This window comes from Dromiciops gliroides, chromosome 4 (genome assembly GCF_019393635.1).
Source record: "Dromiciops gliroides isolate mDroGli1 chromosome 4, mDroGli1.pri, whole genome shotgun sequence".
NCBI lineage: Eukaryota > Metazoa > Chordata > Mammalia > Microbiotheria > Microbiotheriidae > Dromiciops > Dromiciops gliroides.
The window spans coordinates 257,363,458-257,381,211 of record NC_057864.1 but is presented as its reverse complement, the minus strand read 5'-3'; the positions used below and the strand labels follow the sequence as shown (position 1 = coordinate 257,381,211).

At 36.4% G+C, this 17,754-nt stretch overlaps 1 protein-coding gene across 2 annotated transcripts in view; it reads right to left on the bottom strand.

Annotated features, from left to right (window-relative positions):
- The window catches only part of UBR2 (ubiquitin protein ligase E3 component n-recognin 2), a 154,402-nt gene that overhangs the window by 32,298 nt on the left and 104,350 nt on the right, over nt 1-17,754 (bottom strand). For both annotated transcript variants that reach the window (XM_044000706.1, XM_044000705.1), the window contains exons 20-26: nt 16,912-16,975; nt 15,731-15,855; nt 14,682-14,734; nt 10,970-11,072; nt 8,430-8,478; nt 6,918-7,072; nt 5,606-5,708 (exon numbers count right to left, since the gene is read on the bottom strand). In XM_044000706.1, coding sequence (XP_043856641.1) covers nt 5,606-5,708; nt 6,918-7,072; nt 8,430-8,478; nt 10,970-11,072; nt 14,682-14,734; nt 15,731-15,855; nt 16,912-16,975 — 652 coding nt within the window. The remainder of the gene's footprint in view (nt 1-5,605; nt 5,709-6,917; nt 7,073-8,429; nt 8,479-10,969; nt 11,073-14,681; nt 14,735-15,730; nt 15,856-16,911; nt 16,976-17,754) is intronic.

The window sequence follows — 17,754 nt, the reverse complement described above, 5'->3', positions numbered from 1 at the left end:
CTATGTGGAAAATTTAGCTAAAATCTTTGGATTAACTGTGGAATTCATTCAAGAGGCCTTAGTTCTAGTATTTAATCAATCAATCGACCAACAAACATTTAAAGGCTTATTACGCACTATTTACTATATTAAACACCAGGGTAAAAGGGCAAAAATTTCCTCCTCTCAAGGATCTTATATTCTAATGAAAAAGACTGTAGTTTTCTCCATTTGAAGATAGGTACAACAAATACAAATAGAAGAGATGAAAAGTATGTACTGAGAAGTACATACTGCAGAAAACAGTATTTGAGCTGATTCTTAATGTAAGACAGGGATGCTAAGGGAGAAGGTAAGGAAAGAGAGTATTCCAAGCACGAGGAACAGCCAATGAAAAGGCACAAAGATGGAAGGTAGAGTGTCCAGTGTCAGGAATGGCAAGTAGGCCAGTGTGCTTGGACCAGAAAATTCATGAAGGGAACTAATGTGTAAGAAAACTGGAAAGATACTAAGGGGCCAGGTGGTAATGAGTTTTAAATGTTGAAGAGGCTAGACGTATTAGGGAGCCTGAGGACTTTCTTGAGAAAGGGAGTGACATGGCCAGACTTATGCTGTCACCTTGGCAGTTATGCAGAAGATGGACTGGAGTGTGGAAAAACTTGAGAAAGGAATTCCAATTAGAAAGCTATAGATATTAGGGCTTGAAATAAGGTAGTGGGGTTCCATTAGTGGAGAGAAGGGGACAAATGTATGAAATCTTGTAAAGGTAGAAATGATAAAATTTATCAACTGATTGGATATGGGAGTTGAGAGAAGAATCAAAAATGACACTGAAGTTGCAAACCTGGATGCCTGCAAGGACCATGAAGCCTGAGAGAGTAATAGGGAAGTACTGAAGAGTGCATTTGGGAGGAAATATAGTATATTCTGTTTGGGATATACTGACTTTGAGATACCTATAGGACATCCAATTCAAAATGTCCAAGAGGTAGCTGGTGATATGGGGTTGGAATTCAGCAGAGATTAGGGTTGCTAATCTTATCTGCCTTGAGATGATAATTTGAACACATAGGAGCTGATTACCCAAAGTAAGAGTATAATGAGAAATCAGAAGAGGACCCAGAACAAAGCCTTTTGGGACACAGTTGATAATCCATCAAAGTAAAGTGAGGATTGGTCAGACAGATAGAAGAAGAACCAAGAGAGAATAATGTCATGAAAACCCAGTGAAAAGAGAGAAGGTGGTCAACAGTTTCCAATGCTGCAGGAGGGTTAAGAAAGATGGGGACTGAAAAAAAGGCCATTAGATATGGCAATTAAGAGATCATTGGTAATGTCGAAGAGAGTGGTTTCAGTTAAATGATAATATTTCTGGAAACTAAGTAGCAGGGGGTTTAGAGGAGAATGAGAGGGGAGGAAGTACAGGCAACAATTTTTCAAGGAGTTTAGCTAAGAAGAGGAAGAAAGTTATAAGATGATAGCATGTAGGAATGACTGGATCTAGTGAGTTATTCTAAAGGATGGCAGATATTTAGGCATATTTAGGAAAGGAATCAGTGGATAAAGAGAGATTAAAGATGACAGAATGGGGATAATACAAGGGGTAATCTGATGGAAGAGATAAGATCAAAGGTGCAGATAGATGGGAGTGAAGGAAAAGATGGTGGGAGATGATGTCAGAGGGATGTGAGATAAGGAGGTGAGAAGGAACAGTTTGTGGCAAATTGTCTCCATTCTGGGGGTTATGAGGCAGTGTTATAATCTGAAAGGGTATCAGGAGGAGGAAGTACTGTGGGAGGCTTGAGGAGAGAAACTTTGTTAAAGTTGCTATGGGAAATTGAATAGAAAATTGATTAGGAAGGAAGAGAAGAATTATCTTGCTATAGTGAGGGACCAGGTAAGATTAGATAATGTAAATATGTATTGTTTACAGCATGGTTTTATGACTTCTTCCATTTCTGTTCAGGAACATGTGAGTGGGAGAAGACAAGGTGAATGGTAAGAGTAATCCAAGGCTGGGAGTTTGATGAGAATGGCTTTATGAAAAAGGGGCAAGGGATTTTAGAAGTGAGGATAATGCAGAGTTGAACTGGTTTCCCAAGTGGTTGATACTGGAAGGAAGGAAAGTACAGCCAGTGCCGGGGTCATGGGCTCTCAAAGTATTGAAGGATGGTAGAGTGGAAGGTCATGATGGGATGAAGAATATGGTTAAGGATAGAGAAGAATGAAATATTATGATCAAATAAAGGAATTTTAGAATTCATGAAAATATAAATAGGATAATTGTGTGGATGTTGGCTAGATCAAGGATAAGACCATCTCTGTGTGTACCTGAATTAGAAACAGAGGATTCATGGGAGTTGAAGAGACTGAAGAAATGTATTAAGAGTTAAGAGTATTTGAGGGAGGGGGCAGCTAGATGGTACAGAGGATAAAGCACAGGCCCTGGATTCAGGAGGACCTGAGTTCAAATCTGGCCTCAGACACTTAACACTTACTAGCTGTATGACCTTGGGCAAGTCACTTAACCCTCACTGCCCCACCAAACCCCCCCCCCCAAACCCAAACCAAAACCAAACAAAAAAAAAAGAGTATTTGAGGGAATTTCAGCTTGTATCATGAAGTACCCTAGTAGGATTGTGGTAATTTCAATCAATAAAATGTCATCTGCAAATAAGAGGATCTATTTGGACTGTATTGGACATCATGATGGTGACAATTTTGCTTAGCACATGTTTCTACTGTATGCCTCATTTGATATTTGTAATATAAGGGTTAAATTAAGTTGCATCTGTTGATGCATCTGCCTACTACATACTAGGCACTGTGCTAAGCACTAAGGATACAAAAAGAAGAAAAGACAATTTCTGCCCTTAAAGAGTTTATAGCTGAATGGAGGAGACAACATGCAAACAAATATATACAAGCAAACTATATAAAGGAAAAACAGGAAATAATTAAACACAGGGAAGGCACTAGAATTAAGAGGGATTAAGGAAAAGATTCCAGTAAAAGATGGGGTTTTTATTGAGATTTAAAGGAAGCCAAGGAGGTCATTAGGCAGAGTAGGAGAAGAGCATTCCAGGGATGAGGGACCAACAGACTAGTTCAAAGAGTATGTGTTGGGGAGTAAGGTATAAGAAGAATAGAAAGGTAGGAGGGGACTAGATGATGAAGAATTCTGAATGCCAAACAAAGCATTTTGTATTTGATCCTGAAGGCAATAGAGAACCACTGGAATTTATTGAATGCGTGTGGAGGGTTTTGGGGAAGGAGAGGTTTGACATGATTGGACCTGTACTTCAGGAAAATAACTTTAGTGGCTGAATGGAAGACAGACCAAAGTGGGCAGAGATTTGAGGCAGGCAGACCCACTAGCAGGCTATTAATTCTTTCTTTCTTTCTTTCTTTTGTGGGGCAATGAGGGTTAAGTGACTTGCCCAGGGTCACACAGCTAGTAAGTGTCAAGTATCTGAGGCCAGATTTGAACTCAGGTCCTCCTGACTCCAGGGTCAGTGCTTTATCTACTGTGCCCCCTAGCTGCCCCCTAGCAGGCTATTACAATAGTCCAGGCATGAGCATGAGATGATGAGGGCCTGCACTAGATCTGTCTCAGGAGGTTGGTGGTCTTCAAGCAGAGGCAGTATCACTTTTTGGGTATCTTATACTGGGGATTCTTTTTATGTATGGAGTTGAACTACATAGCCACTATGATGCCTTCAAACTCAGATTCTATGCTTCTTTAATCTGTGGTTATGAAAGGGGCACCAACATCTGAAAACTTGTAGGAGCAAATCAATGGAAATGGGCTTGAAGATGAAGCTGTGCCCAACTGATGAGGTAAATCTGATGATTCTTCTAAGTGTCCCTATCCTTGTAATCTGGCTTTCAATCAGATCACAAGAATCATGGTTCTTCCCAAAGTTACTTATAAACTTTTATTTTTTTTTTGCAGGGCAATGAGGGTTAAGTGACTTGCCCAGGATCACACAGCTAGTAAGTCTCAAGTGTCTGAGGCCGGATTTGAACTCAGGTTCTCCCGAATCCAGGACTGGTGCTTTATTCACTGCACCACCTAGCTGCCCCCAATCCATTTTCCAAAAAATATGCAAGAGTGATGTTCCTCAATATCCTCCACAGTTATGACCAGACATATCTATATAGCTCTATCTCTAAATATATATATGTCATTGCCCTGCTGAATTCCAGTGGTGTACTATAAACTTTAAGTTCAAATACCAATTTCTCTATTTTGGCATTTTAAGCCCTTCAGAATCTGTCTTCGACTGCTTTCCAGTCTTATTATATTATATTCCCCTTCACACACTCCAAAGTCCAGTCAAAACAGCTTTCTTGCTATTTCTCCTCCATGAGGTTCCCAGGTCTCTGTTCAGGCTGTCTTCCTCTGCTTACAGTGCATGCTTACTTCACTCTATCCCTGAAATGATTTTCTATTTGTTTTCTACATATTTGGTATATACGCATATGTGTACAGGTTATCTTCTTCAATAGAATATAAGCTTGAAAAAAATAGAATATAAGCTCCTTCAGAGCAAGGACTATTTCATTTTTGTCTTTAATTCTTGGCAACGGGCAGTGCCTAGTACATAGTAGGTACTTAAACAAATTCTTGTTGATTGATCTTGTTTATAGCAACCCAGCTGCTTCCCAATATTATCCCCCAAACCATGTTTTTTTCCCCATGAAAGAAAAATAGTAAAGCAAAACTAACCCCCCCCCCAACTCCATTCATAACGGTTTGTGTTAACATTCCACACCTCAGTCTGTACTCCTCTATGGAGGAGGGAAGTGTGTTTCATCAACTGCTCCCTGGGACCAAAATTGGCATTTTCATCAGAGCTTACAGTGCCTATCTTCCCATTACCACCACTCCATGACAAGTTAAGTCCCTAAAGCTTCATTTTAAAATCATAGATTAGATTTGAAAGATAAACTGATTTTAAAACATATGTCATCCAGTCAATCATCAAGCATTTATCAATTGCCTACTATGTGCCAGGCATTGTGCTAAGCACTGAAAATACAAAGAAAGGAAAAACAAACCAGTCCCTGCTCTTAAAGAGCTAAAAGTCTAACAGACACTCCTGTGTTTATGGATGTACTGAGCAATTTTTATATAAAAGAAATACATCTAGATTTGTAATTGCACATAGCACAATGATGCTTAGTAAGCAAATGAATACTTAGCCTCAATTCGTTTAGTGCCTTTTATGATCGATTACTAGAGATTACATAGTTTATTAAAAAGATATACAGTTTTCCTTTACAGAAATGTAGGCAAAGTAGGTAAGAAACTGACCTTGGAGTCATGAAGAGTTGGCTTCTACTCCAGATCGTGACCCCTCCCTCTCTCTCTCCCTTCCTCCCTCCCTCCCCTCCTCCCCTCCTCCCCCATTGTTTCTTTCTTTCTCTTTCTCTCTATCCTGGCCACGTGGCCCTGGCCAAGTCACAAGTCACTCCCAGGCACTAGCCAATTCTGGAATACTGTTGGTCAAAGAGAAGGTACTAATCTGCATGGGTAAAGGAAGTTCCTCACTGGGAAATCCCCATAGCAATGAAATCACATTGTGGTTAAAAAAAATTAATAAGTAAAGTTGAGACATACTTGATATCTTCTGAGTGAAAGTAAATGTCACTACAGACTCTTCACTGACATTTTCTAAATGCTGTTTTTCCTCTTGTAGTGCCATTCCAATCAAATGTAAGACCTAAAGTAAAATGGAAGTTTTTAAGAAGAAAATATCTGATAATTCAAATGTAAGAAAGACCAAATTGTAAGCTATAAAAAAGCTGAATTTTAAAGACATAGATTGGGTTTCAAATGAAATTTTAAAGTAATTTTTCCAATAAGTAATTCTTAAGAAAAGAAAAACAATTCAACTTCAAAGAAGAAGACAATAGAAAGGTCAATTCTTAGCTAAATTTAGAAATACAAGTCCCTTGATGGCAGGAACTGTTAAGTTTCTGTCTTTGTATTCAGACCCCTAACCTGGTGCTTTGCAAAGAGTAGATGATTAATAACTATTTGTTCAATTGGTTTTGTCACCTAAAATCACTTATGAAATGGCTACTGGTACTACTTCATGAAAAAGTCCAGTACTAAACAGTCAGTACAGATGCTACTTGATAATAATCACTAGAGTCTGGAATCAACTGTCATCTAAGCCCATGGCTACAGAACCCACTCCCACCCTTCTACTGGGTCTAAACCAACATCAGAAAAATTATTAAATATCTTCTTAAGCATTTGTCTGTAATCCAGTCTAAATATTTGAAAGGGTTTAAAATTTTCCCTTAAGTCTTATAAAAGATCCATATGAAATTCTTGAACCAACATAGCTCTTTTAAATTCCATATACATGTTTATTTACAGTTTGCCTTTCTTAGGAATAAAGATGTGATTTCTCTTTCTTTGCAGATTTCCTGCCAAATAGGTTCTAAAAATGGTAGCTACAATCCTAAACCAAAGAAACTTCACTTTTATACAATAGTAGTAAGATATGTATCATGAACACATTTTTCTTGAGACAGACACACAATAATAAATAGCATTTGAAATTCACATTATAAAACACACAACATGAAAACACAACAAACAGAACAGCATTAAAACCTTTATTAAAATGTCTTGATTGGGAGAGGGGAGCTAGTAAATAGGTTTTCAAAACAAACATAACAGGGTCAATGAAATACTTTAAAAACCATACAAAAGAGAAAAGAAGGACAGAAGGAAATATAGACAAGTCGGACAACTTCCATGTTGAACTTATCATATACTAAAAATCTGTTATGTATTAGGTTTCATGTAGAAACCTCTTTTTCTGTTTTACTTTGCATCTGTAAATGCTGATTATATGGTGACTGTTCAGTTAAAAATGAAAAAAATAAATGAAATTTCAAAATCTCTTCAGACCTACCCGTTGTAGCATGGACTCTGACCAAGCATATCCATTATGTTCTACGGCCCACTGCAGTATTGTCCCCATGATACACAACATAACATCGGATTGCAAAATATTAACCAGACTTGCAAATAAGGGACAGAATGGAGGCAAAACAGGAGGTGGAAGTGCTGAAAAACAAATTTATTATTAGTTCCTTCTCCAGACTAATCTTTCTCCATACTATTTCAGAGTCTAATTAATTCTCATCTGGATAATACAATATTTTCTTAGCTGGTCTTCTTGCTACCTAATCATTTAATGCCCTGGCAGCCCGGATTTATTTTGGGAAAACAAAGTTTTTATCACCTGCACATTCCCTCCAACACTTCAGATCAAAAACTTTCAAGGACTAATTATTTATAGAATGTTGTATAAACTTTTTGGCTCAATCCATACTTTGGTTCTAACCTTTTTCCAGACTCATTGCTGACCCCACTGAAGTCCATGTTCAGTCTAAAATTGGGTCACCCCTACCATTTCCCAAATGCTCTCCTCTTCCTTCTTTGAAATTCCCTCTAAGAGGTGATAGACTCGATGCAGAATGAGACATAAATTTTTGGAAATGGACAATATAGGAACTTGTTTTATTCTACTATGCACTTAAAAAAAAAACACCAAGGGTTTTGTTTTTCTTTTATTCCAAGGAGGGGAAAGTGTGAAGGAAAGAAAATGCTTGTTGGTTTGGGGAAAAAAAAAAATTTCCTCTGTCTAAATTATCTTCCCTCACACATCCCCTTTCAATGTTGCTTTTCCTTACTTCCAGAGAAGAAAGATTTTCTCCTTGCTGAGAATTTACATAGTTTAATATTATATCATGGTATGTGATTATATAGTGACTATAATCACTTATGTAAGTCTTATTTATCCTACTAGACCCTAGGCTGTTGGAGGCCAGATCTGTGCCAGATTTGCTTTCATTCTATCTCCTCTACTTCCCACATTGAGAATGTACTCCCCCCTCAGTATTCCTACTTTCCTTTTGGGCTCAACTCAAATGCCACTTCCTATACAGGGACTTTCCTAATTCGGTCAGTTATTAGCCCTCTTATTGACCCATTTCTTTTCTTTTCTTTTTTTTTTTTTTGGTGAGGCAATTGGGATTAAGTGACTTGCTCAGTGTCACACAGCTAGTAAGTGTCAAATGTCTGAGGCCAGAATTGAACTCAGGTCCTCCTGAATCCAGGGCCAGTGTTCTATCCACTGCACCACCTAGCTGCCCCTTACTGATCCATTTCTATGCAAAATTTACTTTGAATTTACTTTTAATCGAAATGTTGTTTTCTATCGATAGAATGCAAGGTCCTTGAGGGCAGGAACTGTTTTTAATCTCCAGCTCACATCATAGCACCTTACACATAGAAAATGCTTGATAAATACTTCTTAAATGGAATCAAATCTCCAACAACTTGCACACAGTACATATCCAATAAATATTACTGAATAAAAAAGAAAAACTAAAGATGCTCTCTTTGAAAGTCCACCTACCTGTATCTTCCCGATTTTGCCTTTTTAATTTCCTTTGAGCTTCTTCAGCCTAAGAAAAATCAAAGATATTTAGATTAAAACTCAATTATATGTTATTATGTGTATATATATATATAAATATAAAAAACCTATATCAGATTACCTGCTGTCTAGGGGAGGGGGAGGGAGGGGAGGAAGGGAGAAAAATCTGAAATTGTAAAGCTTGTATAAACAAAAGTTGAGAACTATCTTTACGTGTAATAGAAAAAAAAATACTTTATTAATTAAAAAAACCTCAATTATAAGGAATACCTGAAAATCCTAAGCTAATGACCAATCAATTGTGCAAATTATCAATCATACAAATTATCAGCAAAAGATTATCATTTAGCTTGAGCAAATTTATAGTCTTCTTACAAAGATTGATTAATGTACTTTTTCCAGTCTTAATAGTATTTTATTTTTTCCAGTTACATATAAAGATAGTTTTCAATGTTCATTTTTTTTTTTTTTTTGCGGGGCAGTGGGAGTTAAGTGACTTGCCCAGGGTCACACAGCTAGTAAGTGTCAAGTGTCTGAGGCCGGATTTGAACTCAGCTATTCCTGAATCCAGGACCGGTGCTTTATCTACTGTGCTACCTAGCTGCCCCCCTCAATGTTCATTTTTATAAGATTTTGAGTTTCACATTTTTCTCTTTCCCTCCCCAAGACAGCAACCAGTCTGCTATAGGTTATATATGTACAATTATGTTAAACTTATTTCCATATTAGTCACATTGTGAAAGAAGAATCAGAACAAAAGGGAAAAACCTCAAGAAAGAAAAAAACAAAAACAACAACAAAAAAGTGAAAATAGTATGCTTTGCTACTCATTCAGATTCCACAGTTCTTTTTCTGCATGCCATCATGAGTCTTCTGGGATTGTTTTGGATCACTGTATTGCTGAGAAGAGCTAAGTCTATCATACTTGATCATCACACAACCTTGTCCTGGTTCTGCTTACTTTACTCAGCATCAGTTCATTTAAGTCTTTTCAGGTTTTTTTGAAATCTGCCTGCTCATAATTTCTTATAGCACAATAGCAACAACTTTATATTATTTAAAAGTTGTGGGAACATTTAAACATATCTATTTTTAATTATTCAAAGTATGTTTATTACCAAAAAAAATGGGGGTATGGAAAAGATATCTAAAACAAACTTGTTTAGATTCAAATAAATTTAGCACCAAAGAAGAAAATAAAAATTCTGAGATGAAAAGTTTAGCTCTACTCACTGAAAACTATTGAATTTATATAGTCCATAGCTAGAAGAAGCAGGAAGAATATTGAATTCATAGTCAGAGGATCCAGGCTAGATCGTGACTGTCACTTAAGGAGAATATGTACAAAAAATATAGCCATCTGGAAGGGAGGGAACTAGCAGTTAGGGGAATTAAGAAGAAGCTTCATGTAGTAGGTAGTTTTTGATATGAGCCATGAAACAAGATATAGATTCTGTCTGGTGGAAGGAATATATTCCAGGCAAGAAAGATGGATAATCCAATGGCACAGAGATGAGAGATGGGAGTGTCACCTGTGAGAATCAAGACCATTTGGCTAAATAGCAGTGTGGGAGGGAAGAGTAATGCACAATGTCATTAAAGAGGATGGAGAAAGGTTATAATGGGATTTAAAAGCTAAAAAGAGGAACTTGTGATCCAAGACAACACCAAAACACTCATGATAGAAAATGCTCTCCACATTCAGAGAAAGAACTATGGAGTCTGAGTGTAGATTGAAGTATACTATTTTCACTTTTGTTGTTTTTGTTCCTTCTTTCTTGTAGTTTTTCCCATTTGTTTTGATTTCTTCTCTCACAAGATGACTAATGTGGAAATACGTTTAACATGACTATCAGATTGCTTTCTGGCTTTGGGAGAGGGGAGGGAAGGGAGAGAGGGAGAAAAATTGGAACTCAAAATCTTACAAAAATGAAAGTAGAAAACTATCTTCACATGTAATTGGAATAAAATACTATTTTTTTTTTTAGTAAGGCAATTGGGGTTAAGTGACTTGCCCAGGGTCACACAGCTAGTAAGTGTTAAGTGTCTGAGGCTGGATTTGAACTCAGGTATTCCTGAATCCAGGGCCAGTGCTCTATCCACTGCGCCATCTAGCTGCCCCAAAATACTATTTTAAAAAAAGAAAAAAAGAAAATTACTTCTGTGAGGAAGATGGACTGGAGTGAGCAGAGACCTGAGGCAGGGAGACCACTGCAACAATAAAGGTGAGAGGTGATGAGGGTCTGAATTAAGATGATAGTTGGGTGAGTAGAGAGAGAATGGGTCAGATGCAAGAGATGATACAGAAATAGAAATGGCAAGATTTAACAACTGATTGGATATATGTAGTGAAGGAGACTGAAGAGAAAGAATAATGTCCAAACCATAAATCTTGAAAATTTTATATACTGATATAAAATATAACAGCTTACAATTTGACTTTAAATAGTTAATAGAAAAAAAAGAATTAAAAAAATAGCTAATAGAAAGCATCTGAGTATATGTTTTTGCCTAATTACCTTGGATTGCTCTGCCCTTGAAAAGTGGTAGAAATATAGATTGAAATCTTTAGTACATTCTGGCTTTAGTTCATATAGACCTCGTCCTGTTAATCCAGGTTTCCTATAAACAAAAAGTAATGATATCAATTGTTACTGCTAAAATTTTGAAATTACATTTATTCTTGTAAGGAACAAAGCCCCTGATCTTAGCTCAAGAATCTAGAAGGATCTAAACCTAATTTCTGACTTTTCCAGTTTTTCCAGGTGTTCTTATCAAACAGGAAGTCCTTTTTATACATAACTTATGCATCATATTTATCAAATACTAAGTTAGGTGTTTTTAAAAAAAATTGCTTCTGGAGGGGCAGCTAGGTGGCACAGTGGATAGAGCACCGGCCCTGGATTCAGGAGGACCTGAGTTCAATTCCAGCCTCATACACTTAACACTTACTAGCTGTGTGACCCTTGGCAAGTCACTTAACCCCAACTGCCTCACCAAAAAAAAAAAAAAATTGCTTCTGGCTCTCTTATCTAGTCTTTCCATTAATTCAATCTTTCACCACTACCAAGTAGTTTTGATGATTATTGCTTTATAATATAGTTTGAGGCCTGATAATACAATTCTCCTTTCATTCCTATCTTTCCTCCCCATTATTTCTATTGAGATAATAGACTTTATTTCTTCAAATGAATTTTGCATTTTTTATATCTAGTTTTAGTAAGTATCCCTCAATAATCTGAAGAGCACAGCACCAAATCTATAAATAAATTTATATATCATCATTTTAATTTTACTGATCTGGTATAACCAAGTATGTTTAATTGCTATTTAAGACTTCTTTTCTGTGGAATGTTTTATATTTATTTATGAATTTTGTGGGGCTTAGTATCTGTGGGACTCCCAGATATTTTATGTATTTTGCAGTTAATTTTGAAAAGAATTTCTCTAATTTTTTCTTCCTACTTTTGTTAGGGTTGGATTATGCTAGTGATTTTGGATCTGCTACTTTATTGAGCCAAGAATTCTTTTTCTTTTTTTTTTTCCCTTTTCGGTAAGGCAATTGGGGTTAAGTGACTTGCCCAGGGTCACACAGCTAGTAAGTGTTAAGTGTCTGAGGCCAGATTTGAACTCAGGTACTCCTGACTCCAGGGCCAGTGCTTTATCCACTGCGCCACCTAGCTGCCCCGCAAGAATTCTTTTGATTAGTTTTTACACTGATTCTGAGGTTTTCGGAATACATCCTGTCTCTGAAAATAAGAATAATTTTGTCTCCATTTGTGCCCATGTTTATACCTTTAATTTTGTTCTTGCCTAATTGTTACAGCTAGCATTTATATAAGTATCAGAGTACACTGGAAAGAATCATGAAGTTAGACAGCTGAACTTGGGAGTAATAAGACTTGAGTTCAAATTCTTTCTTCGCCAATTATACCACCTATACTATCTACAAGCTATTTAACATTGCTGGGACTTTGTTCTTCATTTTTTATATAAGGAGATCAGACTAAATGATTTCTAAGCTCCCTTCCAGTTCTAGATATATGACCTTATGAACTTTGTCAAAAAATAGTACAGAAAGGGGACAGTCATACTTTTAACTACATGTACTGGGAGTCTTTCTAGTGTTTTCCATCATAAATGATGCTCTTGGTTCTAGATATATGTATTTTATATAACATTAAAAAAGGGTCCCTCAATGACTAGGGTTTTTTTTAGGGGGGTCAGGGAAATGAGGGTTAAGTGACTTGCCCAGGGTCACACAGCTAGTAAGTGTCAAGTGTCTGAGGCTGGACTTGAACTCAGGTACTCCTGAATCCAGAACTGGTGCTTTATCCACTGCACCACCTAGCTGCCCCTATCCTCTCTTTTTCAATGACTTTTTTTTTTTTTTGGTGGGGCAATGAGGGTTAAGTGACTTGCCCAGGGTCACACAGTTAGTAAGTGTCAAGTGTCTGAGGCCAGATTTGAACTCAGGTACTCCTGAATCCAGGGCTGGTGCTTTATTCACTGCGCTACCTAGCTGCCCTTTCAATGACTTTTTTTTGTTTGTTTTGTTTTTGCAAGGCAATGAGGGTTAAGTGACTTGCCCAGGGTCACACAGCTAGTAAGTGTCAAGTGTCTGAGGCTGGACTTGAACTCAGGTACTCCTGAATCCAGAACTGGTGCTTTATCCACTGCACCACCTAGCTGCCCCTATCCTCTCTTTTTCAATGACTTTTTTTTTTTTTTGGTGGGGCAATGAGGGTTAAGTGACTTGCCCAGGGTCACACAGTTAGTAAGTGTCAAGTGTCTGAGGCCAGATTTGAACTCAGGTACTCCTGAATCCAGGGCTGGTGCTTTATTCACTGCGCTACCTAGCTGCCCTTTCAATGACTTTTTTTTGTTTGTTTTGTTTTTGCAAGGCAATGAGGGTTAAGTGACTTGCCCAGGGTCACACAGCTAGTAAGTGTCAAGGGTCTGAGGCCGGATTTGAACTCAGGTATTCCTGAATCCAGGGCTGGTGCTTTATCCACTGCGCCACCTAGCTGCCCCTCAATGACTTTTTAAAAGGAATTTTATATGAGTTAATTTTGTCAAAAGCTTTCTCCTTAATTTATGGAAATCACCATGTATTTTATTGTTTGGACAATTATTTATGCTTCTTAAAAATTATTTTGAACTTTTTGTTACAATGGAAAGTTCAATTTTTGTGAGAGAAATTTCCAGAAATCACTGTACAAAAGGCACTAAGAATTTTTTTTGTTTTGTTTTGTTTTTTTTGCGGGGCAATGGGGGTTAAGTGACTTGCCCAGGGTCATACAGCTAGTAAGTGTCAAGTGTCTGAGGCCGGATTTGAAGTCAGGTACTCCTGAATCCAGGGCTGGTGCTTTATCCACTGCACCACCTAGCTGCCCCTAAGAATTTTTTTAAAAGGGAGATACTAATGCCATAGCATTTCCTGGCACTATATTTCTTTGTTTTTGATGAAGATGTAGTATCCCCTTGATTCAGTATCTGACACTTGGAAATGCATAAGAAAAAATGTTTATTGTAATACATTTTGAAGGAAAATTATTAAAGTACAAGATATGTTAATGTTTTTTCATTTGAATGGAATTATATTTACTATAGCTTTGAAAACAAATTACCAACCTTCTACATAAAGGAGGTTTTTTTCCTTCCACTTCATTCAGATCAATGGTTTTTTTTTTAAATAAAAGTATTTTATTATTTTCCATCAATGGTCTTTTTAACATATTGATGGTGATATATTTTGGAGGGTAGATAAAGTACAATTAAGAAACTTTTCTAAACCTCAAAATCTGGTAATTCAAAATTACTGAGGGAAGTTCACACAGTCTAGCCAGAAAAGCTGAATGCCAAAGAGAAGATAGATATTTCAAGAAGTACAAAGCACTCATGTGAAATAGCGCTCAAGTTAACCACTATTTTTTTTAAGGTAATCAATATATAAAAAAGCCACTCATTCTGGGTAATTCAGTGAGCTTCAATGGTGGCAGCCATATTGATTTAAATGAAAATTTCTGTTTCTTATAGCCCCAAATTATTATGGGAAGCTGGCTTAATTTAATTTTGTAAGGTGTGTAATAGAATTTTGGGTCAATCAAGAAGACATCATACAAAAATATGGCCCTGTGAGATTAAACTTCACACTTCACTGCTTACTTTGAAATTAGCTTTCTTCAGAAAATGGAATTTTAAAATATAATATTACTTTAGAAAACTCACTTGAAACAGGCAACTGCTTCAATTACACTCTCCATTCCCGTCTCCTTGTTCTCCTGAATGGCATAATAGGTAAAGAAGTATTTCATATCACTAGTTAATAGGACCAGAGGCTTCATACACAATGTTTAAGATCTTCTTGTATGCTGACATTTACAAAGCTTAATATAATTTCAAAGAACAGCATCAAATGCCACTACCATATGGGATCAAGGCCTGGAAGGGGTTAAATGAAAATGCTAAGCCCATATTAATAATACTGACATTTATATATCTCACATTAAGGTTTACATGCATTGTTTCATACACACATTTACATGTATCACCACAACTTGAAAATGAATTTTTAAAAGAAACATTTTTGGGAGTAATTTATCATTTTTTATCTAAACTGTATTTCAATAAACCAATTACAATATGCAGGGCATCTGGTATGTCTAAATATGGGGTTTGATTTTTAAATATTCCTTATTCAAAGTATTAAGGAAATTTAAAATTCATTTTTCAAACTATCTTGACAGAATCCCATTTGAGTGTCTCATTGGAGGTGACAGTTTCTATCAATGTAAACAGTTTTGAGCATGGGACAATGATGCTTGGTTGTCTAAGGATAAGCCCAGGTTAGACTGAAGAGGCTCATCAATCTAATGCTATGATGATTAATTTTTCATCAACCACAATTCTGTAAAACCATCCACTGAGTCAACAGAGGGATTTTAATCTGCATTTTTGGAAGTGAAATCTTCACACACACCCCTGGCCCCCCAATCCCACTGCTCCTTGAGTTACCAAAGTATATTTACTACCTTCACAGGTTCCTACTTACTATAGGAGAATGAGAATGCAAAAACTTTTTGTTACATTATAAAAGATTTTATTACCCAGTAATTATAAAAAGCAAAAATCTTTAAGGACTTTCTATTTGCTCCCTATAGCACCATTCAAGTGATGTGTTTTATTTTTAGTGTGGGAAAACTTTAAGAAAAAAATAGGAAATTGATACTGATAAAGTTCTATGTCACTCTATGGACTGTGAATTTTTAGATACTTACATCTTCTGGCAAAGCCTTTACCAATTCACTATGAGCCATAGGTCTAATACTGAGCTGATGGATAATCTCACGTTTAATTTCATCTGTAGCATTTACATGTCCAACTCCGGGACTAAATCTTTCTCCTGTTAAATTGGAAAAAAGTATATAATCATATACATTTAATACAGCTACATTGTAACTCAAGCAACTGTTTATATTATATTTCTCTATCCCTGTTTGTCTGCATTTGCAGTGGGAAAGTGAATTGTTTGGCAGTTGTCACCAAAACCAACAGATGTTTAAAGAGTTCTTGGGTTCACAAAGTGGCAGGAAAGAAGCTTGGACTTGGAAAATAGGTGAAAAGACTTAACCAATAGGTGGAAAGATTTAGCCAATAACCTCAACCATATTGAATCACAGTCATGTCAGGTAACTGTAGATTGTTGTCTTGGTTGGACGGGGGAGTCGAGGGTAGAATGCAGCAAAGGGAGTAGAGGTAATGGGCAGATGGTAAAAATAGCAGTTAAAGTGTCTCTCCTCATTTCACCTGCTACTTGGCAAGCACGGGAAAGTCCAACTATGTTGTGGCAAAAAAAACCCCTCAAAACACAAACCAAAACCCACCACCAACAAACCAAACTTTGTTTTTCACCACATTTTCCCCTTTTTCACTCCCTCGACAATAACTACAATTCTTTTTCTGTGGAAGATAAATATGTTATAGGGGACCTAAAGTAGCATAGGATGAGGGGAAAGACAGAAGGAAAGAGAAAGCAGAGGAAAAAAGGAAGGATAGAAAACCTTTGTAACCATAGTTTACTAATTCAAATTATCCTTAACACTGCCAAGAAATTTTTTTTTGCTTCCCAAAGAGATGAAGAGAAACCATTTGGATCACTTCCCAGGAATCTCAGCAACAACCGTAGTGCACTAGTGTTTTGAATCTTCTGTTTTCTAGTGTGCTACCATTTATTCCTTTAATCTTCTCAAACCTTAGAACCCTTTAGGTTGATAGTATTCTAAGGAGCCATCTTTTACAAATCCTCCATCACACCTAACTGAAGGAGAAAAGGATTAAGAGTGTAATATCTTTTCCAAATTGAATTTCAGCAACACACCAGGTGTTATTAAGATTTCTGAGGTATGTGCAACTGTAAAACCCACCCAAATTTATATTTGTGATAGGTTCAAAAACTTACCAACAAGCATTATAATGAGGTACAACATCTCTTCTATTAGAGTATTATTTTGCTGAACGACATCCTATTATAAATAAGGGATAGAGAGACAAAGGGTACAAGTTTGAAAAAGCACACTTTACGGTTTATTGAAAAAAGGAAAATGAAACATTTAGGCTTTCAAATAGTAAACAAATACTAAATTGTACTGATCAATTTTATACATTTTATATATATATATATATATACATGTGTGCATATAGTTTATATATATATATGAGTGTGTGCATCCCTTAAAAATGAATTCAACATCTTGAACTGTTCATAAAATTAAACAATTGCCAATTTTACTTGGCACTGACCATTCTGCATGATTCACACAAATCCCACATAAAGCTCCTATGTCATAGTTACTGCAGTGCTTTGGTAACCTTTTTTAGAAATGTGAATGGAGAGTGACAAGGAATAATTAAATGAAAAATATAATTAGGATCCCTTAGACTTGTATTACTGTGGAAGCATTAGAGAAATGGCATCTGTTTTATTCTGCTATGCTTAATAAACATTGTCTGATATTTCACAGAATCTGACAGTCATAGAGAATATCAAAAGCCATCTAGCCCTACTCATTTCTGATTATTTGCTTTCTTATAACATACAGAAAAATCAACATATTGTACTACTTCAAGCAATTGTTCGAAGGCCTCTATTAAGAAAGAACCCACTATCTTAAGAAGCAATGCAGTTCACTATGGGACATCTCTAATTGTTGGGAATTTTTTCCCTTATATCAGGCTACCCACTGCTTGGAACTGTAAACTAAGAAAAGTAAATCTAATTCCTCTTTCACTTGACGGACTTTCA